General features: G+C 37.5%; 1 protein-coding gene across 1 annotated transcript in view; it reads right to left on the bottom strand.

The window, feature by feature from the left end:
- The window catches only part of VPS8 (vacuolar protein sorting 8 homolog (S. cerevisiae)), a 251,525-nt gene that overhangs the window by 126,173 nt on the left and 104,696 nt on the right, over window positions 1–20,656 (bottom strand). The window contains exons 28-34 of the mRNA XM_011945863.1: window positions 18,036–18,107; window positions 12,997–13,116; window positions 11,502–11,558; window positions 9,626–9,708; window positions 8,518–8,602; window positions 7,619–7,717; window positions 1,140–1,229 (exon numbers count right to left, since the gene is read on the bottom strand). Coding sequence (XP_011801253.1) covers window positions 1,140–1,229; window positions 7,619–7,717; window positions 8,518–8,602; window positions 9,626–9,708; window positions 11,502–11,558; window positions 12,997–13,116; window positions 18,036–18,107 — 606 coding nt within the window. The remainder of the gene's footprint in view (window positions 1–1,139; window positions 1,230–7,618; window positions 7,718–8,517; window positions 8,603–9,625; window positions 9,709–11,501; window positions 11,559–12,996; window positions 13,117–18,035; window positions 18,108–20,656) is intronic.

The raw sequence follows: 20,656 nt of genomic DNA, 5'->3' as shown, positions 1-20,656 counted from the left end.
TCCCTAGGGCCTAGCACACTGCTAGAGAGTGGGGCTGCACTAAGTGTCTGAATGAATGAATTCCATGTTTTTGTCTCTCATGCCAGCTACCTCCTACTCACTGCTCTGATTTCCTGCTTGCACAGCTATTCCCAAACACTATTAATGTCACTTGAGGACTCTGGGTGGTGCTTCAAGTCCCTGTCATTGTCCTATTCCCTGCCTCTATCACTTGTGGCTACAATGACAGGGAGCAAACTCAACATCAGCACTGCCATGGTAAGTGGTAAGTGGAATACCTTAAATAGTGCATTCAATAGTACTTCTAACTGAGCTTCTCAATATTTACCACGCATATAGCTGCATTCTAGTTAAGATTTTTCCAAGAAAAATTCTAAACAGCACAATTTCAGGATGACAAAGTTTTGAATAAATATGAATCTCAAAGAAAACAGTGTGGGCCAGGAGCGGTGGCTCATGCCTGTAATCCCAGCACTTTGGAAGGCCAAGGCAGGTGAATCACGAGGTCAGGAGATCGAGACCATCCTGGCTAATATGGTGAAACTGTGTCTCTAAAAATATAAAAAAATATAAAAAATTAGCCAGGCGTGGTGGCGGGCGCCTGTAGTCCCAGCTACTCGGGAGGCTGAGGCAGGAGAATGGCATGAACCCAGGAGGTGGAGCTTGCAATGAGCGGAGATCACACCACTGCACTCCAGCCTGGGTGACAGAGTGAGACTCTGTATCAAAAAAAAAAAAAAAGAAAAAAGAAAACAGGGTTGTGGATCCTACAGCAAAAGAAAATGGGGGAAGAGAGGATTTTTGGATTAGGATTTCTAAAGTAAGTACATTATAGTTCCAGAAATGCTTCTCTGAAGCTCATATTTGTTATGCACAAAGATCAACTCCCTCATTTCCAAACTAAGAGATCACAAAACTGCTCACACACACACACACGCACACGCGCGCACATACACATGGTATTAGGTTTGTGCCATTAAAGAAATGGCAAAAACCACAATCACTTTTGCACCAACCTAATAGAAACCGCTAATAAATATCAACTGCAGAAATCACTATAATCAAAACTTCTTAGGTGAAGATTTAATAATTGTCTCTCCACTAGATATTTTTCCCCAATATATATTTGCAATATGTACCTGAAGTTTTTTAATGACCGTTTCAATATGTCCAGAAAAGTGGGTGGCAACCAGCTCCGCAGCTTTACAGGGCTTCAGGGACACAAGTTCCTGGAGTTAAAGGAAAAGACAAAGCCATCTTTAATTGGTCATTTAACCAGCATATCCACAGATGTGAGGCATGATTACCTACCTCAATACAGTCGCAAGCTTCCATACTGCATTTCAGCAGACCTTGATATAGGGCCTCAATTTAAAGCGCACTTTGCAAATGAGCAAAATTAGAAATGTGTCATGTAAAAAAAAAAAAAATCAAAATTTAATTTAAAGAAAGGTAATTCAGAACTCTTAGAAAATGAAAGCACTGTAGAATTCTGGATTTCAGCCATGGTATCTGCAGGAGAAACAGAAGGAACAAAAGCTTCCCAAGTTCCCTGTCAATGCATTTCACCCTGGAGCTTAAAGTAATAACGTGAAGAAATGAGAAAATATAGTTGTAATTTATCTGGCTAAGAATTTTAAAACTTTACTTCTGGTGACCAGTGGATTTAGAAACTGCAAGCATTTTAAGAAACAAACTTCAGGTCTTAAATTTTACATGAAAGTAAAATGTTGAGCACTTTTAATCAAACATTGTTAATAAAATCTATTTGTCAAATATAAGACTTGTAATTTGACCTCCCCTTGGACTTTCCTGGACACTACTGGCTATCCTTCTCTTTTTAAAATTCTCTTCTTACTTGGTTTCTGTCACCTAATACTCTACCTTTCCAATTCACCTTCTCTGTGGGGACACTGTGATCAAACACAACCATGATACACGGCTAAAACACAAAGACCAAATGTAGACCAAAATAGTGTATTATTAAATAAAACTCAGACAAGCCACTATGACTGTAACATTCACAATGTATCTCATAATTATCGTGTTAGGTAGTACTTGTAGATTCGTAATAATTAGCTGCCACAAATAACTATAGTTTATATAACTTTAATGCAATACTCCTAATAAGAGAGAAGGTATAACTAAATATTACAAAGGAGACACTGTTACTGATCTGTAGACATTCAAAAATAAGCTATTATGAATGAATTTATGCCAAGTATTTGGAAATTTAAACAAAATAAATTCCTTAAAAGTACAATTTAATAAACCGACTTGAGAAGAAATAGCCTGATGTGATTTTTTTTTTTTTTTTGGTAGAGACGGGGTCTGGCTATGTTGCCCAGGCTGATTTCGAAGTCCTGGGCTCAACAGATCATCCTGCCTCGGCCTCCCAAAGTGCTGGGATTACAGGCATGAGTCACCGTGTCTGCCCCTGATTTGATTTTTAACTATTAAAATAACTGAATGAGTAAAAACTTTCCATATGAAAAACTGTAGGCTCAAATAGCCTCACTGGTAAGTTCTAGTAACCATTTAAGGAAGAAACAATCCCAACCTTAACTAAACCTCTTACAACAGAGAACAGAAAAAAGAAAAATTCTTCAGTGCATTGTATGAGGCTAGTAACATTTTGACAACTAAACCCAGTAGGACAAAATTACAGATAAATCTGAACCACAATATTGATACAAACATCCTAAATAAAAATGAAATTCAGCAATGTATAAAAAGAATAATATATCAGGATCAAGTTGCACTTAGCTGCAAAAATCAAGGTTGGTTTAATATCAATAAAATGTAACACAAAAACACAATAAGGAAGAAAACATGATGAAATTCAAAATCCATTCATGACGGCTCTTGGCATACTAGAAATGTAAGAAAACTTCCATAAAAATCCCTATAGCAAACATACTTATGTTGGAAATGATATTTTTTTTTTTGAGACAGAGTCTTGCTCTGTTGCCCAGGCTGGAGTGCAGTGGCGCCATCTCGGCTCACTGAAAGCTCCACCTCCCAGGTTCATGCCATTCTCCTGCCTCAGCCTCCCAAGTAGCTGGGACTATAGGTGCCCGCCACCATGTCCAGCTAATTTTTTGTATTTTTAGTAGACACGGGGTTTCACCGTGTTAGCCAGGATGATCTCGATCTCCTGACTTCGTGATCTGCCCGCCTCGGCCTCCCAAAGTGCTGGGATTACAGGCGTGAGCCACTGGGACTCGCAGAAATGAAATTTTTAAAAATGCCATTAACAACAGCATTAAAAATATGAAGTTGTGACAGTAAATATAACAAAGAATGGGGCTGGGCATGGTGGCTCACGCTTGTAATCCCAGCACTTTGGGAGGCCAAGGCAGATGAATCATTTGAGGTCAGGACTTTGAGACTAGCCTGGCCAACATGGCAAAATCCTGTCTCTACCACAAATACAAAAATAAGCTGTGAGTAGTGGTGACATCTGTAATCCCAGCTATTTAGGGAGGATGAGGAAAGAGAATCATTTGAACCCAGGAAGCTGAGGTTGCAGTGAGCCTAGATGGTGCCACTATACTCCAGCCTGGGCGACACAGTGAGTGATACTCTGTCTCAGAAAAACAAAACAAAACAAACAAAATGAAAACAAAGGATGGAAAGTCTCCACAGAGGGTATTATAAAACTTTATAGGGGCTGGGCGTGGTGGCTCACGCCTGTAATCCCACCACTTTGGGAGGCTGAGGTGGGCGGATCATCTGAGGTCGGGACTTCGAGACCAGCCTGACCCACATGGAGAAACCCCATCTCTACTAAAAATACAAAATTAGCCGGGCTTGGTGGCGCACGCCTACAATCCCAGCTACTTGGGAAGGCTAAGGCAGAAGAATCACTTGAACCTGGGAGGTGGAGGTTGCGGTAAGCCGAGATTGTGCCATTGCACTCCAGCCTGGGCAACAAGAGCAAAACTCTGTCTCAAAAAATAAATAAATAAAAATAAAACTTTATAGGAAGATATTAAATAAAGGATTATACCATACATAGATATGAAGACTCAATATTGTAAAGACTGCAAGTTATCTTCAAAATTATTGATAGATTCAGTGCAATGCCTGTCATAATCACAAAGTTAGAAAAAATTTAGTGGAACTTAATAAGCTGATTCTAAAATGTATTTGGAAGTATCAAAAGTCAATCATAGACAAGATTCTGTTAAAGATATCAAGACTCATTATACAGCAACAATATTACAAAGTGTGGTACTGATGCAGAGATGGACAAACAGACCAATGGAACAGAAGGACCAGAGAAACAGACTACGCATATAGATCCTTGATACACTCATCACAAAGGTAGCATTGCTGAGCAACAGGAAAAAGGCAACCTTTAAAAATAACTGCTGCTGGGACAATTGGGCATCTGTATTCTAAAACACTAACTTGACTTCTATCTCATACTATGTACAAAAATTACTTTCAGGTGGAACTCAGAGCCAAAGCTTAAAAAGAAATAAGAAAGAAAGCAGGACATAAAGTGGAGGGGAAATTATTATTTTGACCACTTAAAAAAAAAACACAAAAAGACTGAAGGGAAAAGCCACAGAACAGGAGAAGATATTTTTGCAAAATATATTGCTGATAAAAGACTAACATCCACAATACATAAAGAAATCTTCCAAAGCAGGAAGTATGAGACATTCAAACAGAAAAGTGGGCAAAAAACTTCAGCAGGCACTTCACAAAACAGAAAACTTAAATGCCCAATAAACATATGAAAAGGCTGTCAATCTTATTAGTAATTAAGGAAAGGTAAATGTAAAACATAATTAGATATCATTACACATCCACTAGATCGGGAAAGATTTAAAGTTTGCTAAGGATACAGAGCCCGTAGGAACTCTCATACAATGCTGGCATCCAGTGAAATTTAAAATATTAATCTCAACTAACTAGCAATTATATACTCTAGAGCAGAGATTATGAGTTAGCATACATCAAAATAACTTAGGGGATTGCTGGGCCTCACCCCGAGTTTCTGATTCAGGAGGTGTGAAGTGGAGCATTTGCATTTCTATCAAATTCTCAGCTGATGCTGTGATGTTGGTTTGGGGACAAAACTGAGAATCACTGCCTTAGAGAAATGTCTGTGGCTGTGCTCAAGATGCACATAAAAGAATGATTATGAACAGACTATTCTTAATAATTAAAACTAGAAACAACTGAAATGTCTAGCAGCAGTAGAATGGATAAACTGTGATATACTTATAAAATGGAATACTATACAATAAAAATCAACTGTAGCTACATAAAACAAAATGTACAATCTTCTCAAACAAAATACTGGGCAAAAACAAGAAAATAAAGTACGATTTCATTTTCACAGAGTTCAAGAATAGGCAAAACAAAAACATATATTTTGGGATGCATGCACATGTAGTAACAGCATACAAAAAGGTAAGAAACTGTCACAAAAACCAGGATAATGGCTACATGGGGGAAGGGCAGAAGAAAAAAACTGTGATCAGAAAAGAATACATGGGAAAAGTCTGAGGTATAGAAATATAATATTTCTTGTCCAGGACCTAGGATGTTTGCTTTTTAATTTTTAATTAAGCTGTACATGTGTTTTATGTACTTTTTTGAATGTTTTATAAATTTCAAAATATAAAATGTCAACACAATCTAATGAAACTTTTCATATTCAAAAAACCATCTGAACCAGAGATTTGTCATCTAAGAAAGACTTAGGGATCTGTAGATCCCTGAAACTTTAAACAGAATCATAATATCTATGTACATGTGCAATATTATGAGGCATAAGACTAAATCTTTCATTAGAGTCTCAGAAACAGTGTAGAGCCCCAAATGTGTTAAGAACCACTAAGCTATAAACTAAGTGTATCTTGTCAGAAAACTTCATTATGACTTTTTGTCCTATGTATTTAATGTTGATTATATTTACATTACTGAAGACATAGAAGTCCTTCAACAAAAGTTTATACACCTGTCATTGTGGCCTTAAGAGATATTAAAAAGTTCAAGGTGAAAAATATGCAGATGTGGGAAAAACTTGTCAGCAAAAATAATTACTGTGCAGCAGAAATACTTCTTGCTTCCCCAGCTTGAGCTTTTTGCTGAGTAATCTGTTTGCTCATTGATTAATTTATCACATTTCACATAATGCAGAGGTGTGGCTTCATTTTTGATGTCTGGAATCCATGTGCTCAAACCACTGTATAATGCAGATGAGGTGAAATGAGAACTGAACCATAATATAACCATGGAGACTTGAAGAGGAGGAAGAAAAAGAGTACTAAATGATTAAAGAGAAAAAATATAAAACACAAAATCAGAGAACGACTTCTTGGGTTATCCTGCCATGATATATTCATCTGTTGTTAGCAGGAATATAACAACATTAAATAATATATTCCATGTTCTCAATCCTATATACGGCAGTGAGGAAATTACTTCAGACCACATATCTCATGACTGGCTATACCACCTTTCATGTCAGATACTTCACAAGAAGATGCTATTCACACCTCTGATCTTTCTAAACCTTACAACCTTCAGGAACTAAAACAAAGTATCCACATCACATCCTTTCTTATAGTTTTTTGTATCTATAAAAAATGTTCAAACATGTTGAATAATCATATCTTTACTACATCTCTAAATCCACCACCTGACTCTTGCTATGAGGAGAACAAGAGCAACTCTGTAGATACAAATGTTATTCCCAAAACTAGGATTACCTCAGTTTAAATGTTATTCCCAAAACTAGGATTACCTCAGTTTAAATGTTATTCCCAAAACTAGGATTACCTCGGTTTAAACGTTATTTCCAAAACTAGGATTACCTCAGTCTAAATGTTATTTCCAAAAGAGGATTACCTCTTTTCTTACTATTTTTTCAATAATCAGAAATAAACATAATAGAATAGATAAAATAACATAAATCATAAGAATAATAGATTTCAACAAAACTGCTAGTTCTGTTGGATTCTGGGGTAAGGAGTATGTTATGAACATAAGGAAACTCAAGTAAGAAGTGATTTTTGGGTCCCATTTCAGAACACATTGTGATCACAGCCCTCATCACACAGGTAGTCTATTTGTATAACTAGAAGCATTGTTTCTTAATAAGAACTTTTTGTTTCAATTGAAGTGAACACTTGCATCCTCTGTAAAATAGCAGGCATCAACAAAATCAGTGAATTAGTTGACCACAGCTAGGTCAGAATCATCATGCTGTTATATAAGGAAGCGAAATACATCATTGCAGTAATTTTTCTAAAAGTCCATTAGATGATTGGAGGGTATGGCACCCATCACATACTAGGAAAAAAGGACAAGTAGTATTCTCAGAATCATTCTAGGAACTTTGTAAAAATGCACTAATACTAGTTTGTCACTAGCTGATTGAACATGGGCTAGTTTCAGAAGTCATGATGTAATAGATTGCGTGTGACACAGACTTTATGAATACAAATATGAGGTAGAATAATTACATGAAAAACATTTTAACCCTAAATTAAATCAACTTAATATGATACATGCCATTGTTTAGTTGGCATAAAGTTAACTTGGGTTAGATGACTATTCAGATGGTGAAGTGTGAAGTTTTGCACATCAGTACCTCAATATGATCCATTGCTTTCTGCCATACAGACTGCTTCTCCTCTGCACTGTGTCCGGGAATGGATAAGATATTGTGAATGTAATTAAAGACTTCTTCCTGAAGAGCACAAGACAATATAATTTATTCATTCACTCACTCAAGATTTAGTCCCTACCAACTGAACCAGTCTGGGTAAACACCTATCATTTGAAGATGAAAAACCATCTGGAGATTGTTAACTGATGGAAAACTCTGCCCCTAAAAAGAAAGGGTAATTGTTTAAAATTTAGGGTAGACTTTTAGAAGCAAAAAATCTGTTTTAATTAATTTTGGTTTCAATTTATTAATCTTCAGTGATCTAATGAAGGAATATCACACTTTGGCTTTTGGGGATCCCACTGTCCACATTCCCAATTTCAGCTCAAACCACTCCTGCCCTTGTCTATTATGCTCCACCTATATTTCACGTCATCTATATGATCTCTACTCAGCTCCTTGAACATGTCAATTTTCCCCACCTCAGGTCTTTTGCATATACAGTTTCCTATCCCGGAACACTCTTCTTGACTCTTTCCTTCACGGGCTTCTCAGATTCCAAAACTCAGTTTATATGTCACTTTCTCTGAAATTCCTCCCCTGGCTACTCTGTATAAGTCAGTTCCCCATTTTCCTCTAAAGTTGCATTCGGTTTCTCTTCCCTAGCATTTATCTCCATTTGTAATCATATTTGGCTTTGTTAATTGTCAGTTCCCATTACTAAATCATACATTCCAAAACTGCAAGAACTATATCTGTTTAAATTATCAATGTACATTTGGCTCATACACATGCACAAATATTTCTACTCAACAGTTATTTGTACTCAATAAGAGGGAAAGCTGAGTAAGAAAAAAGGGTAAAGCAGTGTCTCGACTCACCTCTCTCAGAGGGTCACGTAAGTAGCAATCAATAATTTTGTCATATTGGTGTTCTCTTTCATACATAAATTCACAAATTTGATAGCTAGAATGTAAAGGGAAAAACTTCAGTGTACCAAACAGGCAGGTTTTTGAGACATTTGCTCTGGCACACAGGTTAGTATTAGGAAAAGTGGGCCGGGTGTCCTGGCTCATGCCAGGCACTTTGGGAGGCTGAGTCAAGAGGATTGCTTGAGACCAGGAGTCTGAGATCAGCCTGGGCAACATAGCAAGACCCCGTCTCTAAAAAAAAAACCTAAAAGTTAGCCAGGCATGGTGGCATGTGCCTGTCATCCGAGCTACTATGAAAGCTGAGGCAGGAGGATTGCTTGAGACCAGGAGGTTAAGGCTGCAGTGAGCTATGATCACACCACTGCACTCCAGCCTGGTCAACAGAGGGAGACCTTGTCTCAAAAGAAAGAAAAGAAAAATTAATATAGTAGATGTGATTTCTACTGTTAAATAAAGTTACAGTGAATATCTAAGGGAGATGAATATCTGCCATTCCTTTAACTACAGGTTCAAGAGGCTGCTAAATATTATAAGAAATTTCAATGCTGAATACAAAAGAAATACTAAAGCAATAATGTATCACATAAGAAATAGTGAATATGTTAGACACTGATAATTTACAAAAATTTTACATTAAGTTCCCCTGTTCAGAATTACATCACATAAATACAGCATACTAGATAAGTAGTAATGTGATATTCTCTTATTTGCTATGTCAAATACTACCTTGTCTCTAATATAGCTAAGGTAACCATAAAAAATTTACGAAACATGGAAATATTAAAGGAAAAATTTAAAATAAAACATAAGACTGTTATTTCACTTTTATGTTTAAACAATTATATAAAAGCTTCATATTTGCCCTATCGATTTCTGCAAATTTGACTAATTTCTAGAATTCAATTAAAAGGCAAAAACTTCACACTTAGTTTTTTGTTATTTGTATAATCTTTCCTAATTAAAAAAGCAGCTATGCATCAATAAACTGGGCTTTAAGTTAGAGAAATGTAATTTAATATTTCTATGGCAAACTAATATACGCCTCAAAACAACTTACAACTCAGCTTTTTCTGCCATCCGGATGAGGCGACTCTCTTCAAATTGAACTATGCCTCCAGCCTGCAGCAATTCTAAAAGGACCTGAACATTTAAAAATAAATGAGTAAAAACACTGGAGAATTTACTAGCTCTTTAAGAGTGCATTCAGCCATGTAGACTATAACTTCTAATTTTTTTCTTTTGTATTCTCAGTTGATGATATTTTGGCTTGCTGTCACATATGGAAGGGGTTAGACTGACATTATAAACTTGATCGTACTGCATTTAAGCCCTATGAAAAGATAAATGGCTCCGCTTTTCAAACATGGAAAGAACGCCACAGAGTTTACGAATGAAGCCCTATGAGACACTGAGCTGACTCTCTGCTAAGCTAAAATGTCCGTATATATTCTTTCAAGAAGTGAATTTTTGTCTCACTTTTATGTCTTATGGTTCTTTACAATCTGTTTACCCACAGCTGGTATCCATGTTTACATGTTAATTTTTTGAAAATTATGGCTTTTCATAGCAGCACTATTCAAAATAGCCAAAGGGTGGAACAATCCAAATGTCCATCAGTGGATGAATGAATAAACAAAATGTAGTATACACATACAACGGAATACTACTCAGCTACATGCATGCTGTGGCATGGATGAACCTTGAACACATTCTGCCAAGTGAAATAAGCTAAATACAAAAGAATGAATACTGTATGACTGCACTTATGTGAGGGACCTAAGGTAGTAAAATTCATAGGGACTGGTAGTTCCTAAGGAGTGGGGAGGAGAAAATAGTGAGCAGGAGTTACGATTTCATTGGTATGGTAGTTCAGTTTGGGAAGATAAAAGAGTTCTGGGGATGGATGGTGATGAGGATTGTACAATAATGTGAATACCACTGATGCATACACCTAAAAACGGTTAAAATGGTAAATTATGTGTTATGTCGATTTTACCACAATAAAAAGGAAACAAAAATATTGGGGCTCATATAAATAATTTTTACCACACTATGCAGCTGAAATGAGGGGGCCCATATTACTATTTGTATTCAATAAAATTTAAGAGACAACCAAAATTTTACCAGCTGTTCTCTGACCTAGGATACTCTGCAGTAGTCACTGCGCCACAGCTGTGCAGATAAAGGGGTCACTGTTGCTATCCGATAGTCTCAACTTCCCAGCTGTGTATGATTACCACAGTGCCATAAAACCATACTTCCGCACAGCTCTCATGGTTCTTAATTTTACTAGTTTACTTGCCTGACAAAATCTGGCTATCAATACAAAATGGGTTGACTCTTTTAGTGCCCACAATTATGGTGGGTGTGCTTTTTAAAGAATCCTACTCCTGAAGGCAACTTCAAGAAAGTGGCATGAATAAAAAGAAGTGGTACTCAAACAGTTACTGTCTCACAATAATTAGTGGAGGGACAGGTGGATTCCAGTCTCCAGAATGGTCAGCTCTAATGCAGTGGGGTTTTAGGGCACTCTCAAAAGTTAGGTATGTCAATACTCAGGACTCTGTAGCTTTTTTGTTTCAGGACCACAGCAGCTAGCAGTAGTTACCAGATTAATGATGCCAATGGAATGCAGCGTACAAGAAGTCCTAGCTGTTGCCACATAATAGGGGAAGATGAAGTAGTTTCTTTGATGTCATGGTAGATGCAAGACAGATCCAGTCTACCTAGGAATTTAGTTTGATATAAGCTTCTTATACATGTACCCTAACAACCATCCACTCTATTTTCTGGTTCCCACTGACTCTAACTTCGTATTAGAGTTTGGCACAAGTCATTGCCCCTCATGTGTAGTGAGGTCTAGCACAGAATAATTCTTTCTGGCTTATTCTTCTCTCCTATTTTTTAGCAAATAGAGTTCTAGTAGTTCATACCTGCTGTCTTTCAGAGTGTCGGGAGTCATCATCGGGACTACAAAGGAATTCAAGGACCTGGCCAAAAAAAAAGTATTTTTTATTTGATATCAGCATGTAGACATTAATACTCTCATAATAAAAGTAATAACTACCCTTTCAAATAACCAACTTATTCACACCCAGCCAAAACAAATACCAGAGGTATAGGGTACCTTCCCAACTGATTAGCCTAGTATATGTAACATCAGGTTCAGGTATGCTAACAATTTAATATGTGCCTTACATACATATTTCTTTACTCTTGAGAAACATAACTCTAAGAGGCCGGGTGTAGTGGCTCATGCCTGTAATCCCAGTACTTTGGGAGGTTGGGGCAGCCCTTGTGTACGTATTTCTTTACTCTTTCGAAACATAACTCTAAGAGGCTGGGCGCAGTGGCTCATGCCTGTAATCCAGCACTCTGGAAGGCTGACGAGGGCGAATCACTTTGAGGTCAGGAGTTCAAGACCAGCCTGGCCAACATGGTGAAACCCTGTCTCTACACAAAATACAAGAAATTAGCCAGACGTGGTGGTATGCGCCTGTAATCCCAGCTACTTAGGAGGCTGAGGCAGGAGAATTACTTGAATCTGGGAGGCAGAGGTTGCAGTGAGCCAAGATCATGCTGCTGCCCTCCTGCCTGGGCGACAGAGCCAGACTCTGTCTCAAAAAGAGAGAGAGAGAGAGAAGAAACATAACTATAAGGCAGTGTTGTCTATATACCTTAACTTTAAGTTTCCTGATATGATACCATGGACCTAGCAAAGCACGAACTTAGGAGTTAGGCCACTTGAATTTGGACACTAACTCTATTAAGACTTAATATTTACTGCTAATAATAACACTTACTAAGTATGACCTTACATGAATTACTTAATCTCTCTAGGCTTTAGTTTCCTCATCTATAAAAGGAGTATAACTGTCCCTATTTTAGAGCTCTTGAGAGGACTAAGGTAACAGACACACATAAGGTTTTGGAACAACGTCTGCCATTGTGAAGTGCTCAAAAAATGCTATTCATTTTTAGTTACTTTCTCCAGACAAAAAGTATTTTCTTTGCCACCTGTGGAAAAATAGGAGATATTTAAGCGGGATTACAAGATACCTTCAAAGTCATTTGTAAGTAAATTGAGATTTTACAAAAGTAATCTCTTCTCCAGATGATGGTCATAATATTCTTACTACCTGTGAGATGGGGGAGATTCTTAAATTGGGAAACTCTTGAGCAAAGAATTCTAGGCAATTCAGAGCAACAGAATAATTGAGAGAACACAATCTCTATAAACCAATCTCCACAAAACATACCCATACACCCACATACACATACCCCTCAATTTAGATCCAAAACCTGAACAGGCCTCTCCTTGATAAGGTATTTACCCAATAGTTTGTCACATCAGGAAACAGTGTAATCCAGGGAACTGTGCAGAGTAAATAGGAAAAAACCTTTTAGTTTTCACTGCTAGACACTTACCTGATCAAAAAGTGTTCTGTTTACAAACAAGGTGTTGTCAGGCTTTGCAAGCTGCCGAGCAAGGAAGGTAAAGAGACATCCTACTTGTGAGGGGGTAAAGTCTGAATTCTCCACCATAACCTGAGGAGCAAAGGAGACCATTTATTCAATACATCATCTGGTTTGATGCAAAAAAATATATAATTAGAAGAGGGGATAGCCTCATTACTGAAGACTCATAAAAAGATTCTTTTATTGACTGTGCAACAGTTGAATTCAACGCCATTTAGAAGAAGCACAACTACTTGCATACTCTGAAAACATTTCAGTGATTTCTGGCCTATTTCTATCACAATTTGGATGAGAACTGAATTGATAAAGAGGTAGAGATGTAAATTGTAGTATTTCAAAGAAATATTAATCATGTTTCCCTCAGGAATTCTTAGAGAACCCTTCTACAACTAATTTTTTGTTGTTGTTGTTGAGACGGAGTCTCACTCTGTTGCCCAAGTTTGTGTGCAATGGCATGATCGTGGCTCACTGCAACCTCCACCTCTTGGGTTCAAGTGATTCTCCTGCCTCAGCCTCCCAAGTAGCTGGGACTACAGGCGTGTGTCACCATGCCTGGTTAATTTTTGTATTTTTAATAGAGACAAAGTTTCACCATGTTGGCCAGGCTGGTCTTGTACAGTTAAATTTAAATAGCCCTAATAAAAATCTATCCATCAACAACGGAAGAAGAGAGCTGCTTTGAGGTTTGACAGTAAGACAACTGAGAGTCAAGGTAGCCCAAAGAAGTTAGCTATCACACAGACCAATGAAGTGAATGGCTTCCGCCTTGTATCAAGCAGTTCCTTGAAGACATGGTTTTGTATAACAGGCTTTTTACAACACACACGGTTATCAAATCATAGTCATTCCTCTGGCTTTAACTCAGCTCTCATTTCCTAAGTACTCACTATGTGTAAGATGCTATAAGTGTCTTTAAGAAAATTAGGAACAAGAAGGAAAAGACAGACACATCTTAAACAAAAGGCATAATATAATGACTGCTATTATAAAGGCACAAATGATCACAGAAGCACACTGGAAAATTTTAATTCAACTGGTTAGAGAGGGAATTTGAAAAGAAATGAGAAGAATAGCTTTTAAGCTAAGTTTTAAAGCCCGTGCAGAAATTTTGACAAGGGGAAATGTCAATAGAAAAGTCAAACCTGGCAAAGAGAAGAGTGAGAGCAAAATCATGGACACAGAAAAACACAATTGTTGGGGGGAACAACAATATTTATTAGAATGTAGCAGCATGCAGGAAGAGGGAAACAACAGATTAAAAGGGAAGATGAGGTCTCAAATGTCTTCCTAAGGAATCTGGAACGTATTCTATAGAAAACTTGCAAGCTACTAAATGTGTTCCACCAGGGGGGTTGATTATGACCAGTACTGCGCTTAGGAAAATTATCCGGTCAGCAGTGCATGGGATAAAATTAACAAAAGAAAGAAACACAGGGCAGGGAGAGAAAGATACAAGCGACTGCAGGAGTCTAAGGGAGAGACCAAAGGGCTCTTAAGTAGGGCAGTGATCATGAAAATGGAAAGAGGCAGAGAGAGCAGGGACAGGACAATTATTCCTATGCGTGGAACCATGTGGTTCAAGGAGCAATGAAAAAGGACAGATTTTGAGCCTGATTGGCAGGTGGGATAATGATGCTATTAACGGAGAGAATACAGAAGTGGGGGAGGGAAGACCACGTACTGTTTTGGGTGAGCTGAATTCATGGGGGCAACTCTACAACAAATTAGGGTACAGTACCCTCACACATCTATCAAAAAGTTCCAAGTTCCCTCCTTCCATCCTCCACGTAAAGATAAAGCACCAGATTTCTCCCATTATACAACATTCCCTAGCTTTTGACCTACTTCCTCTTACATCCCTTTCTTTTACCCTTTCTGCTTTTAGTCCAGTAATCATCGCTTGCCAAGTGCATACTCATTATTAGAGTATGTGGGTATTTCAAATTATAAAAACTCTATCTATACATATATAAAAGAATTCCCTCATCACCTCAGCGAGTGTCTAATTGGTTATTATCCTACAAAAGGCCATTTCCTTTCCATTTCTTCTTTGGCTTCTTTCAGAGACCATCCTTACAAATTTTCTGGGCAATGTAAGAAGTCACAAATTAATAGATGTTTCCTCTCTGTCTGCAGCCCTTCAGCACACATGATAACACCCATTGGCCTGTTCTCTGGTCACTGCCTATACTCCTCCTCTCACTGGCTCTCTCACAAGTACACTTTAACCAATTAGCACATCTCTAGCACTAGAAATGAGAAAAATAATCTCCAAAGCTCATTCTTCACTGACCCAAGGTAAATACTATCAAGACAACATACAAGAATGGCAAGTCACCAACAGGAATAGTCAAGTACTTGTGGAGCTTTCTCTTCATTTGGATCACTCTTCTAACTTAGTATAGTTTCAAACTCAAATTGCAATTGAACCAACTTACATTTACCTGACACCTACTGCGTTACAGGCATTGTGCTGGATGTGTTCTAGGCAGGCTAAAACAATGACCAAATATTATAATAATAATAATAATAATTAGAATAATCCTCAGTCTCTACATTCAAGAAGCTCAAGTCTAGATAAGACAGATAAGAAAATACGTAAATATGACACTACAGTGTGCTAACTGAAGCATAAAGTGTTGTCTGAGCACAGACAAGGAGCAATTAATCAACCTAGATGTATGGGAGAGCATCTAAAAGAGTTTTTCATAGATGATATTTCAGTTAAGTCTTGGAAAATGATTAGGAACTTGCCAGTCAGTGAAAGGAAAGGAAAAGGCATGACAGACTGAAAGAAAACCCTTGCAAAGAACATAAACCATCAACACACCACAGAGAGTCTAGTGAATTCTAATAATTTAATATGGTTGAGGGTACATAATACAAGGTATGTGGGGAAGGATGACGAGGTGGATGAGAGAAGGGACCAGTTATAGAGACCTAGTCAGGACCAGAAAATATAGAGGGATCATGGATATTCAACAGTTTAGACGGGTATGGCAGAAACTATTACTTATGCTCCAACATCTAGTCTTCCTTCCTTAGAAACAGAACTCCTCAAGGCTGCGTGCAGTGGCTCACACCTGTAATCCCAGCACTTTGGGAGGCTGAGGCGGGCAGATTACCTGAGGTCCGGAGTTCGAGACTAACCTGGCCAACGTGGTGAAAATCCCGTCTTTACTAAAAATACAAAAATTAGCTGGGTACGGTGGCAGGTGCCTCTAATTCCAGCTACTCTGGAGGCTGAGGCAGGAGAATCGCTCAAAGCCAGGAGGTGGAGGGTGTAGGGAGCACTCTAGCCTGGGCAACAGAGCAAGACTCAGTCTCAAAAAGGAGGGAGGAGGAGGAGGAGGAGGAGGGAAGAAAGAAGAAAAAGAAGAAAGAAGAAGGAGGAGGAGGAGAAGAAGGAGGAGGAGGAGGAAGAAAGGAAGAAGGAGAGAGGGAGAAGGAGAGAGGGAGAAGGAGAGAGGGAGAAGGAGAGAGGAAGAAGGAGAGAGGAAGAGGAAGAAGGAGAGAGGAAGAGGAAGAAGGAGAGAGGAAGAGGAAGAGGAAGAAGAGGAAGAGGAAGAGGAAGAAGAAGAAGAAGAAGAGGAGGAGGAAGAAGACAACTCTCATGTTTAGCTAAGCACATGGTTACCAAGAATACAGACAATGTTTCTCCATCTCCCCCACCAACTAAGGGGCCTCATATGGTGCAAGCAGAATTGTATTACACAGCTTTTAAGAAGCTTCCTTAAGGAGAGGGAATATTTTCTTTGTTTCTTCATTTTTTTCTACGTGACTAGAATGCAGAGGTAATGGCAGGAGCCTCAGCAGCCATTCTGGATGGAAAGACAGAAATCATATACTAAGTGTAATACTAAGACAGAAGGAATCTGCGTCCCTGAGAAGTTTATGAAGTCACTCTACTAGACCAGGTTGCCTACTTCCAGACTTCTATGAGAAAAATTAATTCCCATCACAATTAAACTATTGTTATTTTGAGTTTTCTCTCACTCACAGCAGAACTTAATTCCAAATGACCAATAGGAAGCCACAGAAGAATATCAGGTAGAAGAAAGGTAAGATCACAAATTAAAGGAGGACAAGATTGGGAATAAATCTAGGTGAAAATTTTCTATATTACCCATCTGAATCAAACTGGCATCATCTGACAGGTTAGCAATCCTGTTCTCATAATCATCACTGCCTGTCTTACAAGGTTAAATTAATATTAATTGATAGCTCAAAAGAAACAATGTATATAAATATGCTTTGGAAATTATACAGAATGAGTATAAATGTAATATTTTGATGTTATATACAACTAGAAAACACCTTAATTCTGGTCTCTTGTCCAAAATAATTCAACATTAAAAGAAAGAAAACTCTATTTTACAGTCAAATGAACAAAATAAAAACTCTAAGCTTTCAACTACAAGAGGAAACTGGCCTGCCTGAAGTCATGCAGACGGAAAAGAAAAGAACCTTTCCCTGCATTCTTCATTAGCAACAGCATCAATCTCAAAATAGCTTTCTGCTGAATCTAATTAGATTTATACTGGGATGATCATTTCTCTGCACCTCAAATCATTCTTAAGTGTCATCCAGTATCTCAGTGCCATGACAGAATACGGCACTGCCTTAGCAACAAAGTGAAGTTGATATGAGACAGAGGAAGATTCTTCACATTAATTGTTTTCTCAAAGCACTTTGAAGTTAGTCGCTATTATTACATGTAATCATACTAATATAGCAATTATCACCATATGCCTTTCTCACAGTAGTGCTCCCTATTCTGGTCCCCAGTCTAAAGCTAACATACACTAAAAATTTTTTTAAATAAATGATTAGTACTTAATTCAGCTCTTGAGGACAAAGACACCATAATAAAATTTTAAGATATGATTCCAAGAAACCACTTAACAAGATTTTATAACCTGCTATAAAACAACTCAACTATCTTAATATAAGTATCATATAAAGACATGTATTCTTTGAATACTTACTTTCAACAAAATATCCACAATTCGCTGTTGATATTCCACAGCTTGTTTGTCATTTTTAAAATCTTCAAAAGTCTAAAAGGGAGAAATAAATGTTTAAAAGTAATTATTATTTGTACATTGTAGAAGAAAACAAGTTATCAAATTCTTGTTATCAAATTACTCTGAGACTTAAAAAAAAAAATCACAAATAAGAATTTGAGAAAGGAAGGCAAAGTCCATGAGAAAAAAAAAAGAAAAAAGAGAGAGAGAGAGATAACACTAATGAAAACAGGTAATTTGGAAGCAAAGGTTTGAGAACAGAGGGATAAAATACTACATGTTGAGCCATCATTCAGTCTATGTTATCTGGAAATAACTAAGACACAGTTTATTAACTATCATAAAAATAACTTTCGTAATTTTCATGACAATTAAGAAAAATGATGTCCAAAGATAGGTATTTAAAAAAACTATTATGGTAAAAAAGTTAAAATTATCAAGCCTACTTACTAATCTCAAAACACTGCCAACTATGGCAACTTTCATTTTATGTAACTGATTAAGCAGAGCCAAAAGACTTTGAATATAATATGCATCAAAATAAATTACAATACTAGATTCTGTTTGTCAGTATATGATAATAGCATGTCACAAAAAAGTAGTACATATAGTATATATGAAGAAAATGAGATTATGTCCACTATCAAAAAATTGAAATGAAAATTTTTACTGAACAGTAAGAATGATGAAAGACTTAAAGATCGTTCCTATGGTTTTCACTTAGTTCATTGGATTCTGAGAAATGTTTAAATCCATGTAGCGCTAATTTATTGCTATTTCCTTGAAACAAGAAAATGAACTATACAATGTCCCAGTAGACTAAAAATAAAAAGGAATTTCAAAGCCATGAACTTTCAAGACATCATAGTCCTGTTCAAACAAGAGTAATTACTGTTCTTCAAATGGGCCTGAATTTCCCCCAATTTCTCCAAAGCACCTTTGTTTAAGCTGTTCTCTTATTAGCATGTCCTTCCCTTCCTTCTCCTGTTTGACGCACAGAAAAACAAAATATTCTCAACTTTTTTTTTTTCAGCTAGTCTGCTTTACTGCCAGGTAGCTGGGAAATGCTGAAACGAGTTACCAAGGAGATTGGAGGAACTCACTGTGGAAGGCTCAAATAGAAGTTATTCTGATGCATATGTGGGTTAAATATGACTCTGACTGAAGACAGGAAGACGGACTACAAAGTCTCTCTCAGTTCTATCTTCGGATTCATGAGAACAACAAACACACACACACATAGACACCCATCCCTGCCTGCTAAAATGAGATGTCACTCTGCAGGTACAAAGGGAAAGTATCATCTGCTAATACAAGTGCTATTCAACTAAAAAACAAAACCATGGAGAATTAACACATGCATTTAAAAACTACAGCAGTGACAGCAAGTAAAAAAGAATTTCCTTCACCATTTTCCTTTTGGCAGCATGTAGTCACTCCTTTGAAACAGACACTGATAGTTTGATTCTGTGAACATAATTAAGTGGTAATACACTATGGTGTGAATATTATGATATGCTTCATGACTATTTTGGTGGTAGTTAACATCTGCCACCAAAATGGCACATTGTTAGACCATTATCATCCCACAAAAATGCTTTTAACTATGGGTGTTTACTAGAGGACTAATATGCAAAGATGTCCTAATGGAGAATTACAGTTTCTGAAGTACAAAGGTAGACCTAAAACCCAAGTTGTAAGTCATCTGTGCATTTGGACATTAAAAATTATTTCTGTAGTACTTTACAAATTACTATGGGGTTTCTGTAAAATAATGATAGCAAGCTAACTCCTAATCCAGGGGTCAACATTCTGTGTAAAGAGCCAGACAGTAAATATTTCTGGCTTTGGGGCTACATATGGCCTCCATCACAGATTCTTCTTCTTTATGGGCTGATTTGCCTCTTAAAATATCTTTCAAATCCTTTCACATCTCAGTATCCCCACTATCACTGCCCTAATTTAAGCCACCATTATCTTCTATTTAGATTACTACAAAATTTACTAACGGATCTCCCTGCCTCCATCTTATCTCATTTCAATCCATTTGCATGCCCCCAAATTCATGTTGAGAACCTATCACCAATGTGATGGTTTTAGGAGGTAAGCCTCACGGAGGTGTGCCTAAACCAACAGAATCTGCCAGCACCTTGATCTTGGACTTCCCAGACTCTAGAACTGTGAGAAATCCATTTCTGTTGTTTGTGAGCCACCCAGTCTATGGCATTTTGTTATAGCAGCTCAAACTGACTAAGACACAAGAGTCAGAGGGAATGTTTTTAAAGTATAAAGTTAATATATTTTCCTTCCTAAAAGGCTTCAATGGCTACCAACTGCTGTAGTATAAAGTCCAAATTATGGCAAGGTGTGGTGGCTTACGCCTGTAATCCCAGCACTTTGGGAGATCAAGGTGGGCAGATCACCTGAGGTCAGGAGTTCCAGACCATCTTGGCCAACATGGTGAAACCCCATCTCTACTAAAAATACAAAAATTAGCCAGGCATGGTGATGCGCATCTATGATCCTGGCTACTGGGGAGGCTGAGGCAGGAAAATCACTTGAACCTGGGAGGCAGAGGTTGC

This window comes from Colobus angolensis, unplaced genomic scaffold, assembly GCF_000951035.1.
Source record: "Colobus angolensis palliatus isolate OR3802 unplaced genomic scaffold, Cang.pa_1.0 Scaffold245, whole genome shotgun sequence".
NCBI lineage: Eukaryota > Metazoa > Chordata > Mammalia > Primates > Cercopithecidae > Colobus > Colobus angolensis.
The sequence above is the reverse complement of the archived record's forward strand: the minus strand, read 5'-3'. Positions and strand labels throughout refer to the sequence as shown.